Source organism: Physeter macrocephalus, unplaced genomic scaffold (assembly GCF_002837175.3).
Source record: "Physeter macrocephalus isolate SW-GA unplaced genomic scaffold, ASM283717v5 random_159, whole genome shotgun sequence".
Lineage (NCBI taxonomy): Eukaryota > Metazoa > Chordata > Mammalia > Artiodactyla > Physeteridae > Physeter > Physeter macrocephalus.
The window spans coordinates 77,816-96,129 of NW_021145452.1; the positions used below are offsets into that span (position 1 = coordinate 77,816).

At 44.3% G+C, this 18,314-nt stretch overlaps 1 protein-coding gene across 2 annotated transcripts in view; it reads right to left on the reverse strand.

The window, feature by feature from the left end:
• Positions 1–17,870, reverse strand: part of NUP85 (nucleoporin 85) — a 28,780-nt gene extending 10,910 nt beyond the window's left edge. Inside the window, exons 1-11 of one of the 2 annotated variants that reach the window (XM_007099737.4) lie at positions 17,625–17,870; positions 15,110–15,203; positions 13,041–13,203; positions 8,701–8,771; positions 8,118–8,161; positions 6,911–6,980; positions 5,397–5,518; positions 1,650–1,784; positions 1,423–1,545; positions 1,082–1,213; positions 727–833 (exon numbers count right to left, since the gene is read on the reverse strand). In XM_007099737.4, coding sequence (XP_007099799.1) covers positions 727–833; positions 1,082–1,213; positions 1,423–1,545; positions 1,650–1,784; positions 5,397–5,518; positions 6,911–6,980; positions 8,118–8,161; positions 8,701–8,771; positions 13,041–13,203; positions 15,110–15,203; positions 17,625–17,657 — 1,094 coding nt within the window. In that variant the 5' untranslated portion in view covers positions 17,658–17,870. The remainder of the gene's footprint in view (positions 1–726; positions 834–1,081; positions 1,214–1,422; positions 1,546–1,649; positions 1,785–5,396; positions 5,519–6,910; positions 6,981–8,117; positions 8,162–8,700; positions 8,772–13,040; positions 13,204–15,109; positions 15,204–17,624) is intronic. The other variant, XM_028484369.2, reaches the window with a different exon arrangement.
• Positions 17,871–18,314: the final 444 nt, after the last annotated feature.

The window sequence follows — 18,314 nt, forward strand, 5'->3', positions numbered from 1 at the left end:
CCTTCCCACCGCCCAGATCTACTAACAAAGATCCAGTCAAAGTCAGTGAATTTGATAACTCGAGCAAGGCCATCTGCTCCAGTTCCCAACCTTCTCCCTTCTCCAAGTCTTTGGTGCAACACCTACTTTTCCGGGCTATACAAAAAGAGAGGGTAAATTCTTTCTGACTTACTACACATGGGAATTTCTGGAACGCTTTACTTTGGATTCAGTTTCACATTCCCTTTCCTGCCTTGCTGAAGGTTCGGGAAGAGGTCTGGGGAGAGGGCTGATATAGCATCCCTGCTCTGAACAGACCCAGCCGGGAGCCCAATGGTGTGGTGGCTCTTGGCTCACCAGAGTGAGACTGTTGAGAAGTCCCCCAAGGTGGCTGCATGTCCATCAGGTTCCAAGAAATAAGTTTGCTGGCTGTTTCTGGATTTTAAATATCAAAGTAATTTCCTGCAACGTTATTTTAAGTAAACATCCCTGAAATGCAAACTGTTATAGACACAGTAGCCCTCCAGCCTCAGGAAGGCCCCCAAGCTTGTCCAGAGAGAAGCCACTGTCTACCTAATGCGGCTGTGGAGGGGAAGCAGGTCTGTGGCAAGAAGGTTAAGACACCAACAAGAAGGAACAGGACATCCTAGAAAAGGATGGCAGTGATGGCTGTACAACGCTGTGAATGTACTTAACTGAACTGCACACCGAAGACGGTTAGAATGGTGATGGTGCAGCAGGTCCTACCTGCACTCCTTGATCACTTGGTGGATGTCAAACTCGAAGGCTGCCATCAAAATGTTGTCCAGGGGTTCTGGGCTGCTCTCGCCTCCCAGAAACAGGTCAAGGCTGGACTGTGGAAAGGTGGTGACCCATTCAATCCCCAGATGGAAGCAGAGACGCAAGGGGGCAGGCAGGGCTGCTGTATAGGGAACACTGGAGAAGGGTGATGGGGGTCCTTCAAAAAGGGCCAAAGGAAAGCTCTTGCCTGTTCTCCAGGGAGGTTCAACTCAATGAGGCCACACGGTGAAAATGACCCAGCAGGGAGCAGAGCCCCCAGGATCCCCACTCCCCACTCCCACCCCAAGGAGCTCAGACTCACCTGGGCGTAGAAGTGCAGATCCGTGGGTTTTACTGTGGGGTGAGAGTATAGGAGCCGGGTCACTAGGAAATGATACCAGTTACTCAGAAGCCCCTTCTGCTCCAACAGGGCAGCTTCATCTCCCAGCATGATCTGAGAAGAGAGATGCTTTCCCTTAGGTCGGGGGTGGCTTCCCGAGAATGCTCCTGACCTCGACCGGAGCATCTGGTTTGAAAGCTCTCTCCTTCCCTCAGAGCCAATAAACAGCCCTGTCTCAGGAGGACATGTTGCTGCTGCACTGGGTGCCACAGCCCCCGGGGGAGGCCACCGTGGACCCTGGCCTGGACTTGCTTCCCACAGACCTTGCAGAGAGACTCGAGGTGAGGACTGGAGGCGAACGTGCCATCCTGGAGGGGCCGCTCACACTCCTCGTGCCAATGCTGCCACTTCAGCTCCAGCTCCGTTAGCGTCTGAGTGTTACCAGGCTACGGGAAGCGACGCAGAGAGACGCCATCACCACACAAACCCCTTACGCTCACTGAATGAACCCACCTCCATGACCCAGAAGAGCAGGGCTGCTCGCACATACGCTGAGAACAGGCATGGTCCGCATCAGGTCCCCAAGGATTCGGCACATGCCTGCAGAGGTGGGGCTGGTGTCGGCTTCCTTGGACAGCATCTGTCGGGCCTCATCCAGCCGGCCCTGCAGCACCAAGACGGTCACCTGGGAGGGCACCCAAGAACACAAGCATTCACGGAGGCTCGGAAGCCACTCCCCTCCACTTCCTAGCCTTGGAGAAACGTGATGGCTCCTTCCCTCCAGAGGTAATCCGATTCATCCAATCTCCCAGTTTTAACCTCTACCATGCTTTTCAAACTGCATGTTGTAACCCATTGCAGGTTATGACCAACTTTTAAAAAATAAATAAAATAGAAAATAAAAAATACCAGAGTGCATCAAATAAAGTATTGGCTCATAAACGTTTCAGTTCAAATACATATATGTATACATACAAATGCTCAGTATAAATACAGTTGATTCTTTCTATCCAGATTCCATATTTGTGAATATGCCTACCTGCTAAAACTTATTTGTAACCCAAAAGTCAATATCCGAGGTGCTTTCACCATCATCTGTGGACATGTGCAGAGGCGCAAAAAATTGAGTCACCTGATGTGCACGTTCCCAGCTGAGGCTGGGACATTCTGGTACCAGCTCTCACACTAAATTAGTGTCTTTCTGGCGATCTATTTAGTGCCACATTTTTTGCATTTTGTGCTTTCTGTTGGGCCCCCAAGCATTGTGCTGAAGTGCTGCCCGATTCCTAACTGCAAAGAAGGCTATGACATGCCATACAGAGAACGTATGTGTTAGATAAGGTAAGAGAACATACGTGTTAGATATACGGATATACGTGTTCGTTCAGGCACGGATTATAGTGCTGCTGGCCATGAGTTCAATTTTAATGAATCAATAATACATATTAAATAAGGTGTCTTGAAACACAAACATACACAAAACAAGATTATAAATTGATCAGCGGACAAAATGTTGTGACCATAGGCTCGAAAGAAACCTGTAATTCCCCTACAAAGAGCGATGGTTCAGTAATCGAGAGCTCAGGGTTCCAGGCAACTTTATAGACCATAACTATCATGAATAATGAGAATCAACATTATATACATACAAGTATATATGTAAAACATACACAGTAAAAGTTCTTCCACTTTGAGCCACGCTCAAAAAAGCCAAGGATATATACGCTGACAAGTCCCCAGTTCCTCTCTCTAGCCTGGACTTCCTTCTCTGAATTCCAGACGTGTATTCCCTACTGCCAGTCAATGTCTCCACTTGGCTCTCCTAGGCATCTTGTTCAACACGCCTAAAAGTAAACACCCGGGAACCTCCAACTCACCAACCCACATTCTTCTATTTCTTACACATCCAATCCATTAGCAAATCCTATCACTGTATCTTTAAACTGCATCCAGAATCAAATCACTTCTCACCATCTCCTCCGCTCAGCTTCTACCCTTGTCCAAGTTGCCACCACCTCTCTCTGCCTGGTTTAGGACCTCAGCCTCCAAACTGGTCTCTGTGCTCTGCCTTTGCTCTGTTCTCAGCAGTGTAGCCAGAGGACCCTTTGACAACCTAAGTCAGATCACAGTGCTCCTCCGCCTGACTCTCCAACGTCCCCCTCACCCCATCTGACTCAGGAGTAAAATGGGAGCTCTCACCTGGTCCATCAACTAGCTCATACATTTATGCCCTTCAACGAATTTAATCATAGCAGCCATGTGGGGTAGGTGTTGTTATTATCTCCATGGTGCAGAGGAGGGAACTAAAGGCTGTTAAGTAGCTCATTCAAGAGCTCACAGCTGGTCAGAGGCAGAGCTGGGATGCTAACCTGGGCAGTTTGGCACCACAGGCCATGTTCTTACCACTCAGCTACACTGCCTCTCTCAAAGCTAAAGCCCTTACCCCTCCTCACCTTCTTCAGGTCTCTGCTCACACGTCACCCCACAAGGGAGGCCTTCCTTGACACCCCTACTCTAGCACACCCAATTCCCCTCCCTTGCTTTATTTCTCTCCACAGCACTTCACTTTTACACATGCTACATATTCGACTTGTTTCTGTATTTATCTCCTGTCTCCTCACCCAGGATGTAAGCTCCATAAGGGCAGGAAACATTGCCCTCTGGTCATGTTTGTTTCCACAGTGCCTGCAAACAGTAACACTCAATAAATACTCAGTGAACGAATCAGAGACTCAAAATCTAGGCCCAATAATTTCTGAGCTAAGTCTCTCCCCCTTACCTGCATAGATCTCCTGGCACCAAAAGGCCCAGGAACAGCCTTGAAGGCGACAACTCCTTACTTGAATTTCAGATTTTATAAGTCTCCATTATTCAAGTCAACCAGCAACCTCCTCCCTGCTCCCTCCCAACTGTGTCACAGGTCAGTAGAGGTGACTGGGAAAGTACTGCTCTCACAGAAACAGAATACATACACACAGGCTGACTTTCAAAGTGATAATCCAAAGTGACTTTGGGATCATCAATGTCTTTGTTTTGTTTTTGTTTTTTAAATATTTATTTATTTATTTAGGCTGTGCCAGGTCTGAGTTGCAGCACGCAGGTTCTTCGTTGTGGCATACAGGCTCTTTAGTTGTGGCATTCGGAATCTTTAGTTGCGGCATGCGTGTGGGACCAGTTCCCTGACCAGGGATCAAACCCAGGCCCCTTGCATTGGCAGCACGGAGTCTTAGCCACTGTGCCACCAGGGAAGTCCCAAGGTCTTTGTTTTTAATAGCTTTACTGAGTTACAATTTACACATTATAAACATTCACCTGTTGAAGTGTATAATTCGATGAATTTTAGTGAGTTCCCAAAGTTGTGCACCACCACCACAATCCAGTTTTAGAACATTTCTATCACCTCAAAACAACTCTCATGCTCATTTATATCAAACCCCCACCCCAGCACCTATCCATTGGTTTTGTATTACCTTCATGCCTTCTAATCCTTAGATCCACAAAGAAATCAAAATTCCCTTCTCACTGCAAAGTCTACAAAGCATTATTTTTCTTACATGATAACTTAGTTCAAAACTCTCCCACAGGGCTTCCCTGGTGGCACAGTGGTTGAGAGTCCGCCTGCCGACGCAGGGGACATGGGTTCGTGCCCTGGTCCAGGAAGATCCCACATGCCGCGGAGCGGCTAGGCCTGTGAGCCATGGCCGCTGAGTCTGCACGTCCGGAGCCTGTGCTCTGCAGTGGGAGAGGCCACAGAAGTGTGAGGCCCGCGTACAGCAAAACAAACAAACAAACAAACAAAAAACAAACAAACAAACAAAAAAACTCTCCCACAGGGCTTCCCTGGTGGTGCAGTGGTTAAGAATCCGCCTGCCAATGCAGGGGACATGGGCTTGAGCCCTGGTCCGGGAAGATCCCACATGCCGCGGAGCAACTAAGCCCATACGTCTAGAGCCCATGCTCCACAACAAGAGAAGCCACCGCAATGAGAAGCCCGCGCACCGCAATGAAGAGTAGCCCCCGCTCGCCGCAACTAGAGGAAGCCCGGGCCCAGCAGCGAAGACCCAACACAGCCAAAAATAAATAAATAAAATAAATAAATTTTTTTTTAAAAAAACAAAACAAAACCTCTCCCACGGAGCAGGGAAGAAAAAAGACCTAAGCACGTCACCATAATTGCAGACTCCGAGAACCAAGCGCACACAGACTCAGCAGGCAAACCCTCAGGCCTGCCTGGGAGCTCAGGGAAAAGAGAATATAAGATGGAGGTAGGGAGGCCCAGCCTGCGTGAGGCTCTTACCAAGTTCCAGAATCTCTCGTGTTTGCTTGGATTCTCACTGCCCAGAACATCTGCTGACAAACTGTCCACCTCACACACGTGCAGTTGGACCCAGTCAAGAAGGTGAAGGAGAAGAGGGCCGGCTGGAAGGAAAAACTCTCGTCACACTCAAAAGCAGTAAATTCCACTTTCCCAAAGTAGAGAATGTAGGACACACGAGCTGACTATGTAGGAAGTGGTTTATCCCTCTTAAGTGAGCACACATGTGGTCCTGAATAAAGGGCTGAGCTAGCAAACGGAATTTTACGGAATGCTTCCTCTGGCCAGGCAGCTCCACCTTTCACTGAATCCTGGGAAGGGTTGGACATGAGACCCAGACCTCACCACCCCACCACCCCCCAGATTCTTCAGAACTACGCAATACTCACTGGCTATGTAAGTCATGGCCATATAGGGACTGGTACTGACTAGGTGCCAGGTATGCAACAATGATAAAAACATAGCGACAGCCCTCAAAATCTACTGGAGGAGACGAGCAGATAAACAATTTTAATCTCAAGTTGCTCCGTGCTTTAGCAGGAGTATGAATAAAAAGCTATGACTGCACAGAGACTATTAATACACATGTATGAATAACAGTAAACATAAACCATTAAAAGAATGCAAAAAAGCCTGTAGCACCTCCACAGAGAGCCCACTCAAGCCAGGATACTGTACTGACCACAATTTAATTGAAGATCAACAGAATAATTCGGAGTGGACCATTAACTTGTAGGGTTGCCCCTGCCCCAATCACTAGTGAAAGAATTGTCAGTGACTTTGCCGCCCACCACCTAATTCCTCTTCATATCCGTAAAACCTTTTTCCTTTTTTAATTGTTTTTTTTTTTTTTGCAGTACGTGGACCTCTGTTGTGGCCTCTCCCGTTGCGGAGCACAGGCTCCGGACACGCAGGCTCAGCGGCCATGGCTCACGGGCCTAGCTGCTCCGCGGCATGTGGGATCTTCCCGGACCGGGACACGAACCCACGTCCCCTGCATCAGCAGGCGGACTCTCAACCACTGCGCCACCAGGGAAGCCCCTCCTTTTTTAAATTTTAAACAACAGAAATGTACTGTCTCACATTTCAGGAGGCTAAAAGTCTGAGACTAATGTGTTGGAAGGGTTGGTTCCTTCGGAGGCTAAGGAAGAACCTGTGCCACGCCCCTCCCCTAGCTTCTCCTAAAACTTTCTTAAGCTTGACCAGTCCATGATATAAATATCGACCACCCCTTTCGCACGCTAGTTTAATATCTGTTTTCTTGGTATTTTTCAGGGGTCACCTGCCTAAGATTTTAGATTTTCACAAGATTGTCTGATTCTTTTTGCAGTATCTGACAAAACAGCAGGCTTCTCTGGGTATCATGTAATACTTTCTGATGGTTATGTTGATGAAAAGCAATGAAAAGAGCATTCTAGGCAACAAAACACTCATCACAACATAGAAAAGGGCAGGGGGACACCTTTGATGCTGTGACAAGATGATTCTGTGCTCACCTGGGGCTACTTCAATAAAAAGAATCTCACAAAGGTTCCAAATGAGCTCCATTGCTGACAGACTGGAGACCTAAGGAAGAAATGGAGACAAAGTTTTGACTGAAAACATTCCTGAGGTTTTTTCTTAAAGCAAAGAAACAAAGGAGAGCTTGAAACACATCATGGTCATTCATTAACTCAACGTTTACTGACTATTCCTATGGCAGGGTTTCCCACAAGGCAGCCAGTGAGAGAATTTTAGGGGGTGGGACACAGACTAATATTTTCTATTTTAATGGTTGTGGTTTTAGTTTAACGTGCATTAGAAAAATATAACTAGCTCATTACACCCATGATCTTGATGAATATTATGGTTTAGGAAGAGGCTTTGAGTGTCAAGGGAGAGACGATTCTTAGAAAAATATTCACTAAATAATATTACAATATATAGATACAGCAAAAATTGTGAAGTTGGTATTCAAGGGACTGACACTTAGGAAACAGTCTACTAAAAAGCAAACCCGGGACTTCCCTGGAGGTCCAGTGGTTAAGACTGCGCACTTCCAACGCAGGGGGCGCAGGTCTGGGAACCAAGATCCCACGTGCCGAGGCCAAAAAAAAAAAAAAAAAACACAAACCCAATATAAGACACCAAAATAAATCGGGCCTGGACCCTGCCCTTAGGAATATGCAGTATTCCCTCCCCCACCATTCTTCTATGCAAAATCACAAAATACCTTAATCATAAGGAAAAATAAATGTTTTTATGACAGAGATAATGCACCAGTCCCTATTCACTAATGAGTTTGAACAATATCAAAATTCTAATCAAAGAAAGAGAATTCTTTAAGTCATCTTCCAACTAAAGTTAAACAACCGGCAGCTTTAAAATGCTGGGTTCATTAGCTGAGTACAGTTTATGAGACTAACCAGTGATTCCAAAAGCTTAGCTCACTATCTCAGGTGACACAATGTGGTTAGGATTTATATTTCCCATAAGAGTTGAAAACTAATACAAGTATTTATCAAGCACATCCTTGTGTTCCAATGCGCGAGGCCTTGAAGGGGGCACCGGGAAGTTCAAGATGATTCTTACCACCCCAAGGAGTTGCCTATCTACCTGGAAAGAGAGACTTCTGCAAAACCAGTGATTGCAATGCCACTGCAGGTGGGTGCTGAGGATGTAGCTGGACATAGAGGAGGTACCAGTACAACAAAACCCCCTTACCTGGATGCTAAACTGGCGGTCACTGGCTGGATCTTTACCAGCAACTAACAAAACACAAGACATTTTAAGTGAGCAATGAAACTTTAGTCTTACTGTTATAGCTTCACATATAAGTACTATGGCTTGTGCCTTCTAAGACCATCCATTTTCACTATAGATTTTTTTTAAAATGCTTCATAGCTCTGTTGTAGATGAATGATCTCAAACCAAGGCCTTCAAATTACAAGTGGCTCTTTCAACTACAAAACAGCAAATGTAGAGACCACCATGTTATATAAGACTGTACCCAGCATCTAGGAGTCACATGGCTCTCGTGGTTATGATGACTTTAAATCACCAAGGTCAAAGAACTGGGAATGTGATTATCGAAGATCTTTAATTTGGCCCTTCAGCCTCATATCTGTCAACATAATATGTTCTAATTTGAAAAACGTACTCAAGACAATTGCCAAAAAATTAAGGATTATGTAAGACGGGAAAGTAAGAGTTTTGAACTGGAATGTCAATCAGATTTTAACTTGTTGTATTTACAGCCAGATAAATCCTTCAACTATTATCACATGCAAACAGACAAAGTCCTTACTTGCAAGATGGTGCATTTCCTCTAGGCATGCTCTTATGACTGATCGGTAGTTTTTACTCACTCGAACCAACCTACAAACAATGAAATGACATACAAGACGAACCTGGAACAGTTTGTGGTGATAGAAAGTAAGGAACATCTTGTGAAGATAGAAAGTATAAAAAAAAAAAAAAAGATAAGAAGTTGCTGAAAGACAGGAGCCAACTTGAAGGAGCTCCTAATGACCAAAGCTGGAACAACTTGAGTGACAAAATAAGTAAAACACCACATAACCCACTGACTAAAACAAATATCCTTGAGTCCACACTGATATTAATTGTTGCAAGAGACCCACTGATGGACCCTAAAATTAGTGGCTGAAATTTGAGGAGAAATGGGATTTGCATAGTCTCAAGGTTTCTCCCCCCAATACTTATTAGTTACACAGGGAAAGATGGTAACTTTACAGTACAGAAACCCAGTAGAAACCACATTAACCAAGCAATCAAGGTCAACAATAACATAAGAAGACATCAGCATCATGAACCTTGTGATATGATGTACTGAGAAGGACATATCACACCACTTCTGTGGTATTCTTGCTAAAAATGCATAACCTCTGTCCAATCATGAGAAAGCACCAGACAAACCCAGGACAGTTTTGAGGGACAGTCTCCAAGACAATTGGTCAATATTTTTCAAAAGTGTCAAGGTCATGAAGGAGATGAGGGAGAAAAAAACTAAATGCAATCTCATTTGGCTGCAGAAGAGAAAAAAGGACATTAGTGGAAAACTTAGTGAAATTCAAATAAGGTCTTCAGTTAATCATACTACATCAATTTTTTCTTAATTAATTAATTTTATTTTTGGCTGTGTTGGGTCTTCATTGCTGTGTGCGGGCTTTCTCTAATTGTGGTGAGCGGGGGCTACTCTTTGTTGCAATGCGGGGGCTTCTCATTGTCGGGGCTTCTCTTGTTGCGGAGCACGGGCTCTAGGTGTGCAGGCTTCAGTAGTTGTGGCGCATGGGCCTAGCTGCTCCGCAGCATGTGGGATCCTCCCAGACCAGGGCTCAAACCCGTGTCCCTTGCATTGGCAGGCAGATTCTTAACCACTGCGCCACCAGGGAAGCCCCATACTGCATCAATGTTTAAGTTTCCTGGTTTAAATACCAGTAATGTGGTTATGTAAGATATTAACATTAGAGAAGCTTGGTAAGGGATGCACAGAAATCTATTATTTTTGTACCTTTTCTATAAGTTTAAAATTAGTTCAAAATAGAGTTCTTCAAAAAGGAAATAGCAGATTGTAAAGCAACTATACTCGAATAAAAATTAATTAAAAAAAAATTTGGTAGAAAGGGTTCTACAACTAAGCAGGTGGCAACAAGGTCATCTCTCCATCATCACCATAGGCTGTTTGAGATAGGAGAGACATCACAGATCTATCAGTCTGGGTCTTTGTTTTGGAAATGATGCAAAAGAAGCCTAAATCATGGGGCTTCCCTGGTGGCAGAGTGGTTAAGAATCCGCCTGCCAATACAGGGGACACGGGTTCGAGCCCTGGTCCGGGAAGATCCCACATGCCACGGAGCTCCTAAGCCTGTGCGCCACAACTACTGAGCCTGCACTCTGGAGCCCGCGAGCCACAACTACTGAGCCCACACGCCACAACTACTGAAGCCCACACGCCTAGAGCCCATGCTCCGCAACAAGAGAAGCCACCGCAATGAGAAGCCCTCGCACCACAATGAAGAGTAGCCCCCGCGCGCAGCAACAAAGACCCAACACAGCCAAAAATAAATAAATAAATAAATAAATAAAATAAAAGAAGCAGCCTAAATCATGCTCTAAACACACACGCACACACAAAGGAAATAGCAGAACAAAACAAACAGAAAGCAATTGGCTATTAGTTACCAATATGCACATCCTTAGCAAGAAACATTAGTTCTAAATGAAGAAACCTAAAGGCCACCTATTGGCTCCATTTATTTTCATTCTTTTCTTTTTTTTTTTTCTGGCTCCATTTAAAGATGAACAGAAGCTACAATGGGGCCAGCAGGAGGTGAAGCAACTTGCACACACTGTCTCACCTAACCCTCACTACTCCTTACCCCCTTTCACAGTCAAGATTCAGGCCCAAATAAATAACTCACCCAGCCAAAAAACAAGGTAATATGTTGACCCTCATGCACAAAACAGGAGCTACCATCCCACCATTAGTAGGATATTTACTAATTTATTAATTCAGCAAACATTTTAGAGCACCTACTGTATAGATGCATGAGGAGATCTGGGAACAGAGGGCCCACATAAATAAGACGGGGTCCCTGCCTTCCAGGAATTACAGGACTTTTGACATATTTTTTCCTTGGAGTCATAATAGATTTCTCTGAGTTATCAATATTCTGTACCAGAGCCTCTTGTCACCAGTGATCTCTCATACACAGACACATACATAGAGACAGACAGACAGACAGACAGAGACACACACACACACACACACACACACACACACACACACACACACACACACACACGCTGACCAGGGTATCCTCCAGGGTGATTTATTTGTAAAATGCTTATCAAGAAAGTAAAATACTGTGACACTGTGGTTAATAATAAGACATATAAAACTGGTCTTCGGGACTTCCTCCAGGGGGTGAGGGTTCGATCCCTGGTTGGGGAACTAAGATTCCCCATGCTGTGCAGTGCAGCCAAAAAGTAAAAAAAAAAAAAAAAATTAAAACTGGTCTTCATCCCCAGTCCCTGACCCACAGCTCCTAAAATCTTTGAAAATTCCTAAGTGATAAGAGTGCTAGAAGCATCTTTTGTTCCAGCTCTGGGTGGCTCCTGGATGAGGGCTGGTTATAAGAAAGACCAAGTCATAATTAGAAACTTGAAATTTTCAGCCGTGTCCCTGACTTCTCTAGAGAGGAGAGAGGGCTGGAAATGGAGATAATAATTGATCATGCCTACATGAGGAAGATTCCATGAAATCTCAATAGCGTGGGGTTTGGAGAGCTTCCAGGTAGCTTAACACATCCATGTACCAAGATGGTGACACAACCCAGCTCCAGAGAGACAGAGGTTCCTGCACTTGGGACCCTTGCAGACCATGCCCCACGTACATCATCTGGCTGTTTTTCTGTGTCCTTTCTCATATCCTTTAACGAACTGGTAAATGTGTTTCCTTGAGTTCTGTGAGGTGCTCTAGCAAATTAATCAAAACTGAGGTGGTCATGGGAACCTATGATTTATAGCCAAGTTGGACAGAAGCTGTGGGTAACCTGGGGACCCACTATTTGTGATTGGCATCTGAATGGGGGACAGTTTTTTGGGACTGAGCCCTTAATTTATGGGATCTGATGTTATCTCCAAGTAGATAGTGTTAGAATTGAGTTGAATTGTAGGATACCCAGCTTGTTTCAGAGAATTGCTTGGTGGGGGAAAACTCCCAGACATCTGGTGTCAGAAGTGTTGTGAGTAAAACACAGGAGGGAAAAAACTGGTTTTTTTTGTTTTTTTGTTTTTTAAATACAGATACCAACACTGTCCATTCCCTAACCGTATGAATGGACTCTAAGAAAAACCTAACACAGGGGTTCTCAAAATCCACTGTGGTTAAGAGTCACCTAGAGATTTTAGGATCCACCCCTAGAAATTTTGGTGATATGAGGTGGGGCCTGAACAAGTACCTGACACTGATGCAGTTAACTCATGAACCACACTCCAAACAATTCTAGTCTATAAATAATACAAGTTTTCTGGTCTCTTCACACACACAAAAAAATGCTTTAAAAATAATTCTTTAGGAGGCTTCCCTGGTGGCGCAGTGGTTGAGAGTCCACCTGCCGATGCAGGGGACACAGGTTCGTGCCCCGGTCCGGGAAGATCCCACGTGCCGCGGAGCGGCTGGGCCCGTGAGCCATGGCCACTGAGCCTGCGCGTCCGGAGCCTGTGCTCCGCAACGGGAGAGGCCACAACAGTGAGAGGCCCGCATACCGCGTATTATAATAATAATAATTCTTTAAAGACAAAACAAAACTCCCAAGAGTGGAACCTCATTCGATGACTCTCAGGTGCTTATTTGGCGTAAATTTTATTCTTTGGAGGGTAAGTGAAGTAGGAATATAAACAAAGAAGCAGCCAGTAAGTCAATCAGCAGCCATTTGCACATTCCCGGTAAGACATTTCCATCCATGACCACTTATACTGCCCACTAAAGAGGACACAAACTAGAACCAGGAGTCCCTTATTTCTCCAGGAGAGCCATCCATCATGCAAAAGGATAAGGATGCATTTCATTCGGTTTTCCACAATTCAGTTGTGGGCTGCAGCACCTATCAGCAGCCTACTTACTGAGTTTTTCTGGATTTTCCAGTCAACTCTTCTTCAATTCTCTGGAGGCCCACAAAGATCCCATGGGATTCATTGAAGAGTTTTCTCAGGATTTGAGAGTAAACATCCTCATTCTTTCGGATTATATGGATAAAGGGGCAACCTGGCACCATGTCTGATTTTTCTGAAACAAAACAGAAAAAAAATGTAACACCCATCCTCATAAAAGAACCCACTCTAAAAACTTTGAGTATCTAATTACAAAAGCTTCAGCTTCTTTGCTACTGATTTCATTTATTAAAAATGATATGAATTATCATTTATCCACACGTGAATTTTTACTTTTTTTTTTTTTTGGTCGTGCCACGCAGCATATGGGGTCTTAGTTCCCCGACCAGGGCTCGAACCTGTACCCCCTGCAGTGGAAGCATGGAATCCTAACCACTGGAATTCCCCACACATGAATTTTTAAACACAAATGTTTACTGTCAGACTTTACTCCTCAATTCACTGGCGTATTTTGTAATGACCTTTCACCTCCATCAACTGAAATATACTAGAAAAAAAAGTAAACTCACTTAATATTATTAGCCTATGTAATATTCAGTAAATAAGATAAACCTACAGCTGAAGTTTTATATAACATCAAAGTAAGTATTATTTTTATATTACTTTTTTACTGCCACTACTCCTAAAACAAAGAATCAAGAACTGACTAAACTATTTTGCAACAGTGATGAAAAGGCTCTATAATGATAAATTATTAACCACCAACTTGTGGAAATTTCTTATATAACAGCTTCTCAAATAAGTTGTGATAATATTCAATGGCTTGTCTTGAAAGTGATTTCAATAGATATAACAAAAAAAGAAAGAAAACCTTGAGTTTCCAACAAGCAAGGACAAGCCAGAAATGTTGATAAGCTTTCCTATTAAGTAGGAAAAGAGGCCATCCAGACCTAGTCACAGAAGTTTCTCTTCTGAGCAACTTCTATAGCTCTGCCAAACTTGAGATCTTCAATACCAACATATCCCATAAATATTTAACAACATTAGGGATAATTTTTTATTTATTTGTTTATTTATTTATTTACTTATTTGGCTGTGTCGGGTCTTAGTTGCAGCTTAGTTGCGGCATGGGCTCTAGAGTGCGGGCTCAGTAGTTGCGGTGTGCGGGCTCTAGAGCGCAAAGGCTTAGTTGCCCCGCAGCATGTGGGATCTTAGTCCCCTGACCAGGGATTGGACCCGTGTCCCCTGCATTGGAAGGCGGATTCTTTTTTTTTTTTTCTTTTTTTTTTTGGAAGGCGGATTCTTAACCACTGGACCACCAGGGAAGTCCACGTTAGGGATAATTTTTAACTATAAAATCAAGAAAAACTACATTGCTTAAAAATTACATGAACTTCATACCATGTAATCTGCCAAAATTATATGACCTTCATTAGCTCAATCTGCTCCTTGTAAGAGGAAAACCTCCACATTTGGATAAAGAATGTTACAAATACTGCACGAAAATCTCTTCAGCATTTTCTGAGATTTCTCTCTTGAAAAGGAGAAAGGAAAATCAAATATCAAGATTTCAGTTTTACCTTGCTACTAGAGGGAATCTGTATTGGAAAGGTAAGATCCATGTCTGATACCTAATGGAGCTTAGAGAACAAAGCCAAGGACAAATCATTTTGCTCTCCAGCTCATTTGTGCTATGTATTAATAGCCTACGAAATTCAATCAAGTTCACAATGATAACATAAAGGTAAGGGCTATGACATTTGCAAAAATTCACAATGAGGGGACTACTATAAAGAGAATTAGTTACTCTGGGCAAAAAGGAAAAAAAGTTTCATGTTTTTAAATATAAAGAAAACCTTTCTTTAACACTGGAAGACCGTTGTTAACTTTTTTTCCTGGACTCAAAATCTGCCAGGTCTCATAAATCAATTAAAATCTTAAATAGCTACATAGTTTCAAAAATGAACATGGTACAAAATAAGTTCAACTGTTTCATATTTCAGCTAGTCAAATCTGAGAGAAGAAAAAAAAAATGTGCCAAGATAGATAATCTAAAAGAAAAGAAAAAAAAAAACAACTACCTTTTTTGTTGAAAGAGGTTTCACACACCAGCATCTCCCCTGGACCCCAGTCAAAACACATTTGCTTCTTCTGGGAATTCACTCCCGGAATCAACTAGTTAAAAAAATAAGGCACAGAAATTGTTATTCTTCCTAAAGGCTTTGCTTTCAAATGACTTGCAGGTATAATCCTAGAAGCCAGTGGTCGTGAAAGTTATTAAGTGCTAATCTATAAACACAGCTGAGTGTGACTGAGATCAGCCCTGTCTGTTAGACCCTAAATGAACAAGTGAGTTTTGCTAGGCACCTCAACCCAGCCTGTCGCTTCTGAAGTGTTGATAAAAAGGAAAGCTACACCCCAATCAATTACTATATGGTAATTCAGTGATCTGTAGTTCAGAAAAAGGGAAGGTAAAAAAATTAAAAAGGAATTGAACTGTTTGTTACTCACTAAAAAGACAGAGACCTCCAATCCCATGGCTTCTATGTCACATCTTTTATGACTTGATTTTTTTACTCCAACTCAGACCAATCCCTCTAAGTCTCAGCTTCATAAATCCAACGGCCTAATCCACACCTTTATGAGTTATCTAACCTCTAGTGCTATATCCATAACGTCAAGAACCAAAAAAGGAACTCTGGATGCTCATTCCCAAACCTCATTCCACTCCCCCAGTGGGACCAAGCCTTTCCCAACTGTTAGGAAAAATCCTTGTAATACCCCGCTTTCCCTCATCACCCACTGAGTTTATTTTAGCTAAATATGCATCTGTCCTATACCCCAGCAATTCCATTGCCAGGTATTTATGTGGAAAGAAACAACCAAAGAAAGACAACAAGAACTGTAACTTATATTTCTTAAGAGCCCTTGACCTAAAAAGATAAGACCACTGGTCTAGAAAAACTGCTCAAGATTATTCTCTCTCTGAATCCACACTTAAACATCCCTGAATCTGCTAATTACTAACTGGCCTTCGTGTGCCTTGATAAGAGGAAGCAGCTGCATGAAGAGCAGGCACAACAACTGCTACACAGGGTGAAAATGGTTTTCAGGGTTATTCATCTGCCTCCTGAGGGTGTGTTCAGCGTAAGCCCGAAGAGCAGACTAACTCTCCAATACTCATGTGACTGAGTTCGAACTTGCAAAGTTGACGTTCAGATTCTAGACTATGCAGTTCTGCCAAGATCATGCCCCCCTCAGAGGCTGTGTCCACAAGGCCAACCAGTTTCCTACCTGGTCTCCCCAACACCAATGTAAAGCTGGGTTATCACAGGTCAACCATCACTACTGGGGGCAAAATTAAGCTTAGATCATTTTCATTGCATTTGTAAATGCATGACTCATTGTCATGGTTCAATAACAAAGTGGCTCTCCTGGGCTGCAGAGGGACTGGGAAGGTTTCCCCATCCAAAGATTCGGACATAAGTGAAGGAGGGAAAAACAAGATAACACGTAGTCTGTAAAAGTTCCAGTGGTTCCGATAGCCTAATTTTTCACCCCGGAAACAGTGACATAGTCCTTGATAGACATTTAATATTTAAGACACTTTACATAGGCATTAAAAGTTAACAATCTATAGCATATAGGAGTAAGCTTTATAGAGAGTAACACCCCACGTTAACTGCTATTTGAGATCTCATGTCTCTTTTTGCCCAGTTAGCTTTGAAATGACTTCTATTTTCAGTTTTTGGTTCTGTCAGATACTGCTTTGCAATCTGATGGCTTTAGCTGAAAACTGAAGGCATCTTAACCTTCTAAAAAGCAAAAATACAAGATCAGGCAACTTGCAGTTTAGTAGGGCTTACAGGTTACCAAGAGCTACGAGATGCAGAACAAGCCTAAACGGACAGAAATATGTGACCTAGTCAGGAAAGGCTTTCCTGACAAAGAGGCTGCTGGAGCTTGTATGTAAAAAATGAGCAGGATATAAACCTAAGAGAGAAGAGATCCCAGGCAGGGGGAACGGTAGGTGTCTCTTATCTAACAATCATGAATCTCTTTATAAGCATCGTAGATCATCCACACCTGACATACTCTCTTGAGAGTTCAAATACAACTGAAAGGAAACAGAGCAATAAAAGCAAGAATAATCGCCCGAAACAATAATTATATTTAGTAAACCTTGGGCTAGCTCAAGCAAAGCCAAGCTCACGGCGTTGCGATATGAAGCTTAGCTCGGCTGGGAGAAAAAAGCCCCAATTCCTGTGCTTGGTTCAAGCCCTCTCATTAAAGCATTAGCCCAAAAGGAAAAGCCAGAGAAGTAGGAAGGTCGGGAAGACAAGGGACAGGATGGAAAGGGATGGAGTGGGGCCTCCAGGGCCAGGTATTCTGAGAATACAAAGGGGCAGAAACCCAGCGACCACTGCGACCCAAACACGGGCACCTAGTTAATGTGACTTCTGGACGATGGCAATTGTACCGAGGGAAGGGGACGAGCACCTCGCAGGCGGCAGAGAGACAGACAAGCCTGCAGGGAAGAAGCGGACCCAATCCTCGGACCTAGAAGGCAAACAATACTGTTCGGGGCACTCTTACAGTGACTGTCGGCTCGCCATCTAGTTCCTCCATAGCGCAGCACCTCACCGCCCGGAACTCGCAAGGGAGCCAACGATCCCAGCTCGGGCCTCCCGCTCAGAGCCGGCTGCGAGAGAGGACCCCGTCCGAGCACCTCCTGAACTGCCTGCAGGTCCAAACCTCCAACGCCGCAGGGGTGTCTCCTCTTGGCCACGACCACCCCTCTGCGGCACTCCACAAGTGTCTCTCCTTCCTGGCCTCGACAATACGACAGGGAAAACAGCGCCAGCGGCAGCCTATCCACACAGTACCGCTCTCGCCAGATCCGGCGCCGCCACGGGCAACCCCGACCAGGCAGAGAGAAGGTCCCAGAGACGGCGGGAGCGACGGTGATGCAGCTGCGCGTGCGCGTGCGCGGGCCGGGGCGAGCGCTGGGCTTGGCTGGGGTGTGAGTGAGCGCCCTACCTCTCCCGATCCGGGCTTTCCACTCAGCTTCTTGGTCTGCAGGTTAGCGTTGTCGCCGCTGCTTCTCTGAGCAGTGTCCGTGGCAAGAGAGCCCTGTCGGTTCTTCGGGCTTGTGTACGAAGGTATTCTACGCCACTCCCACCCCAAAAGGCTCAAAAGTCATGGGGACAAAATTGATGCAACTGAAACAGCTGTGAAATTGAGACCACTGGGTTCAATTGAACACAAATACCGGTTGTTATCTCA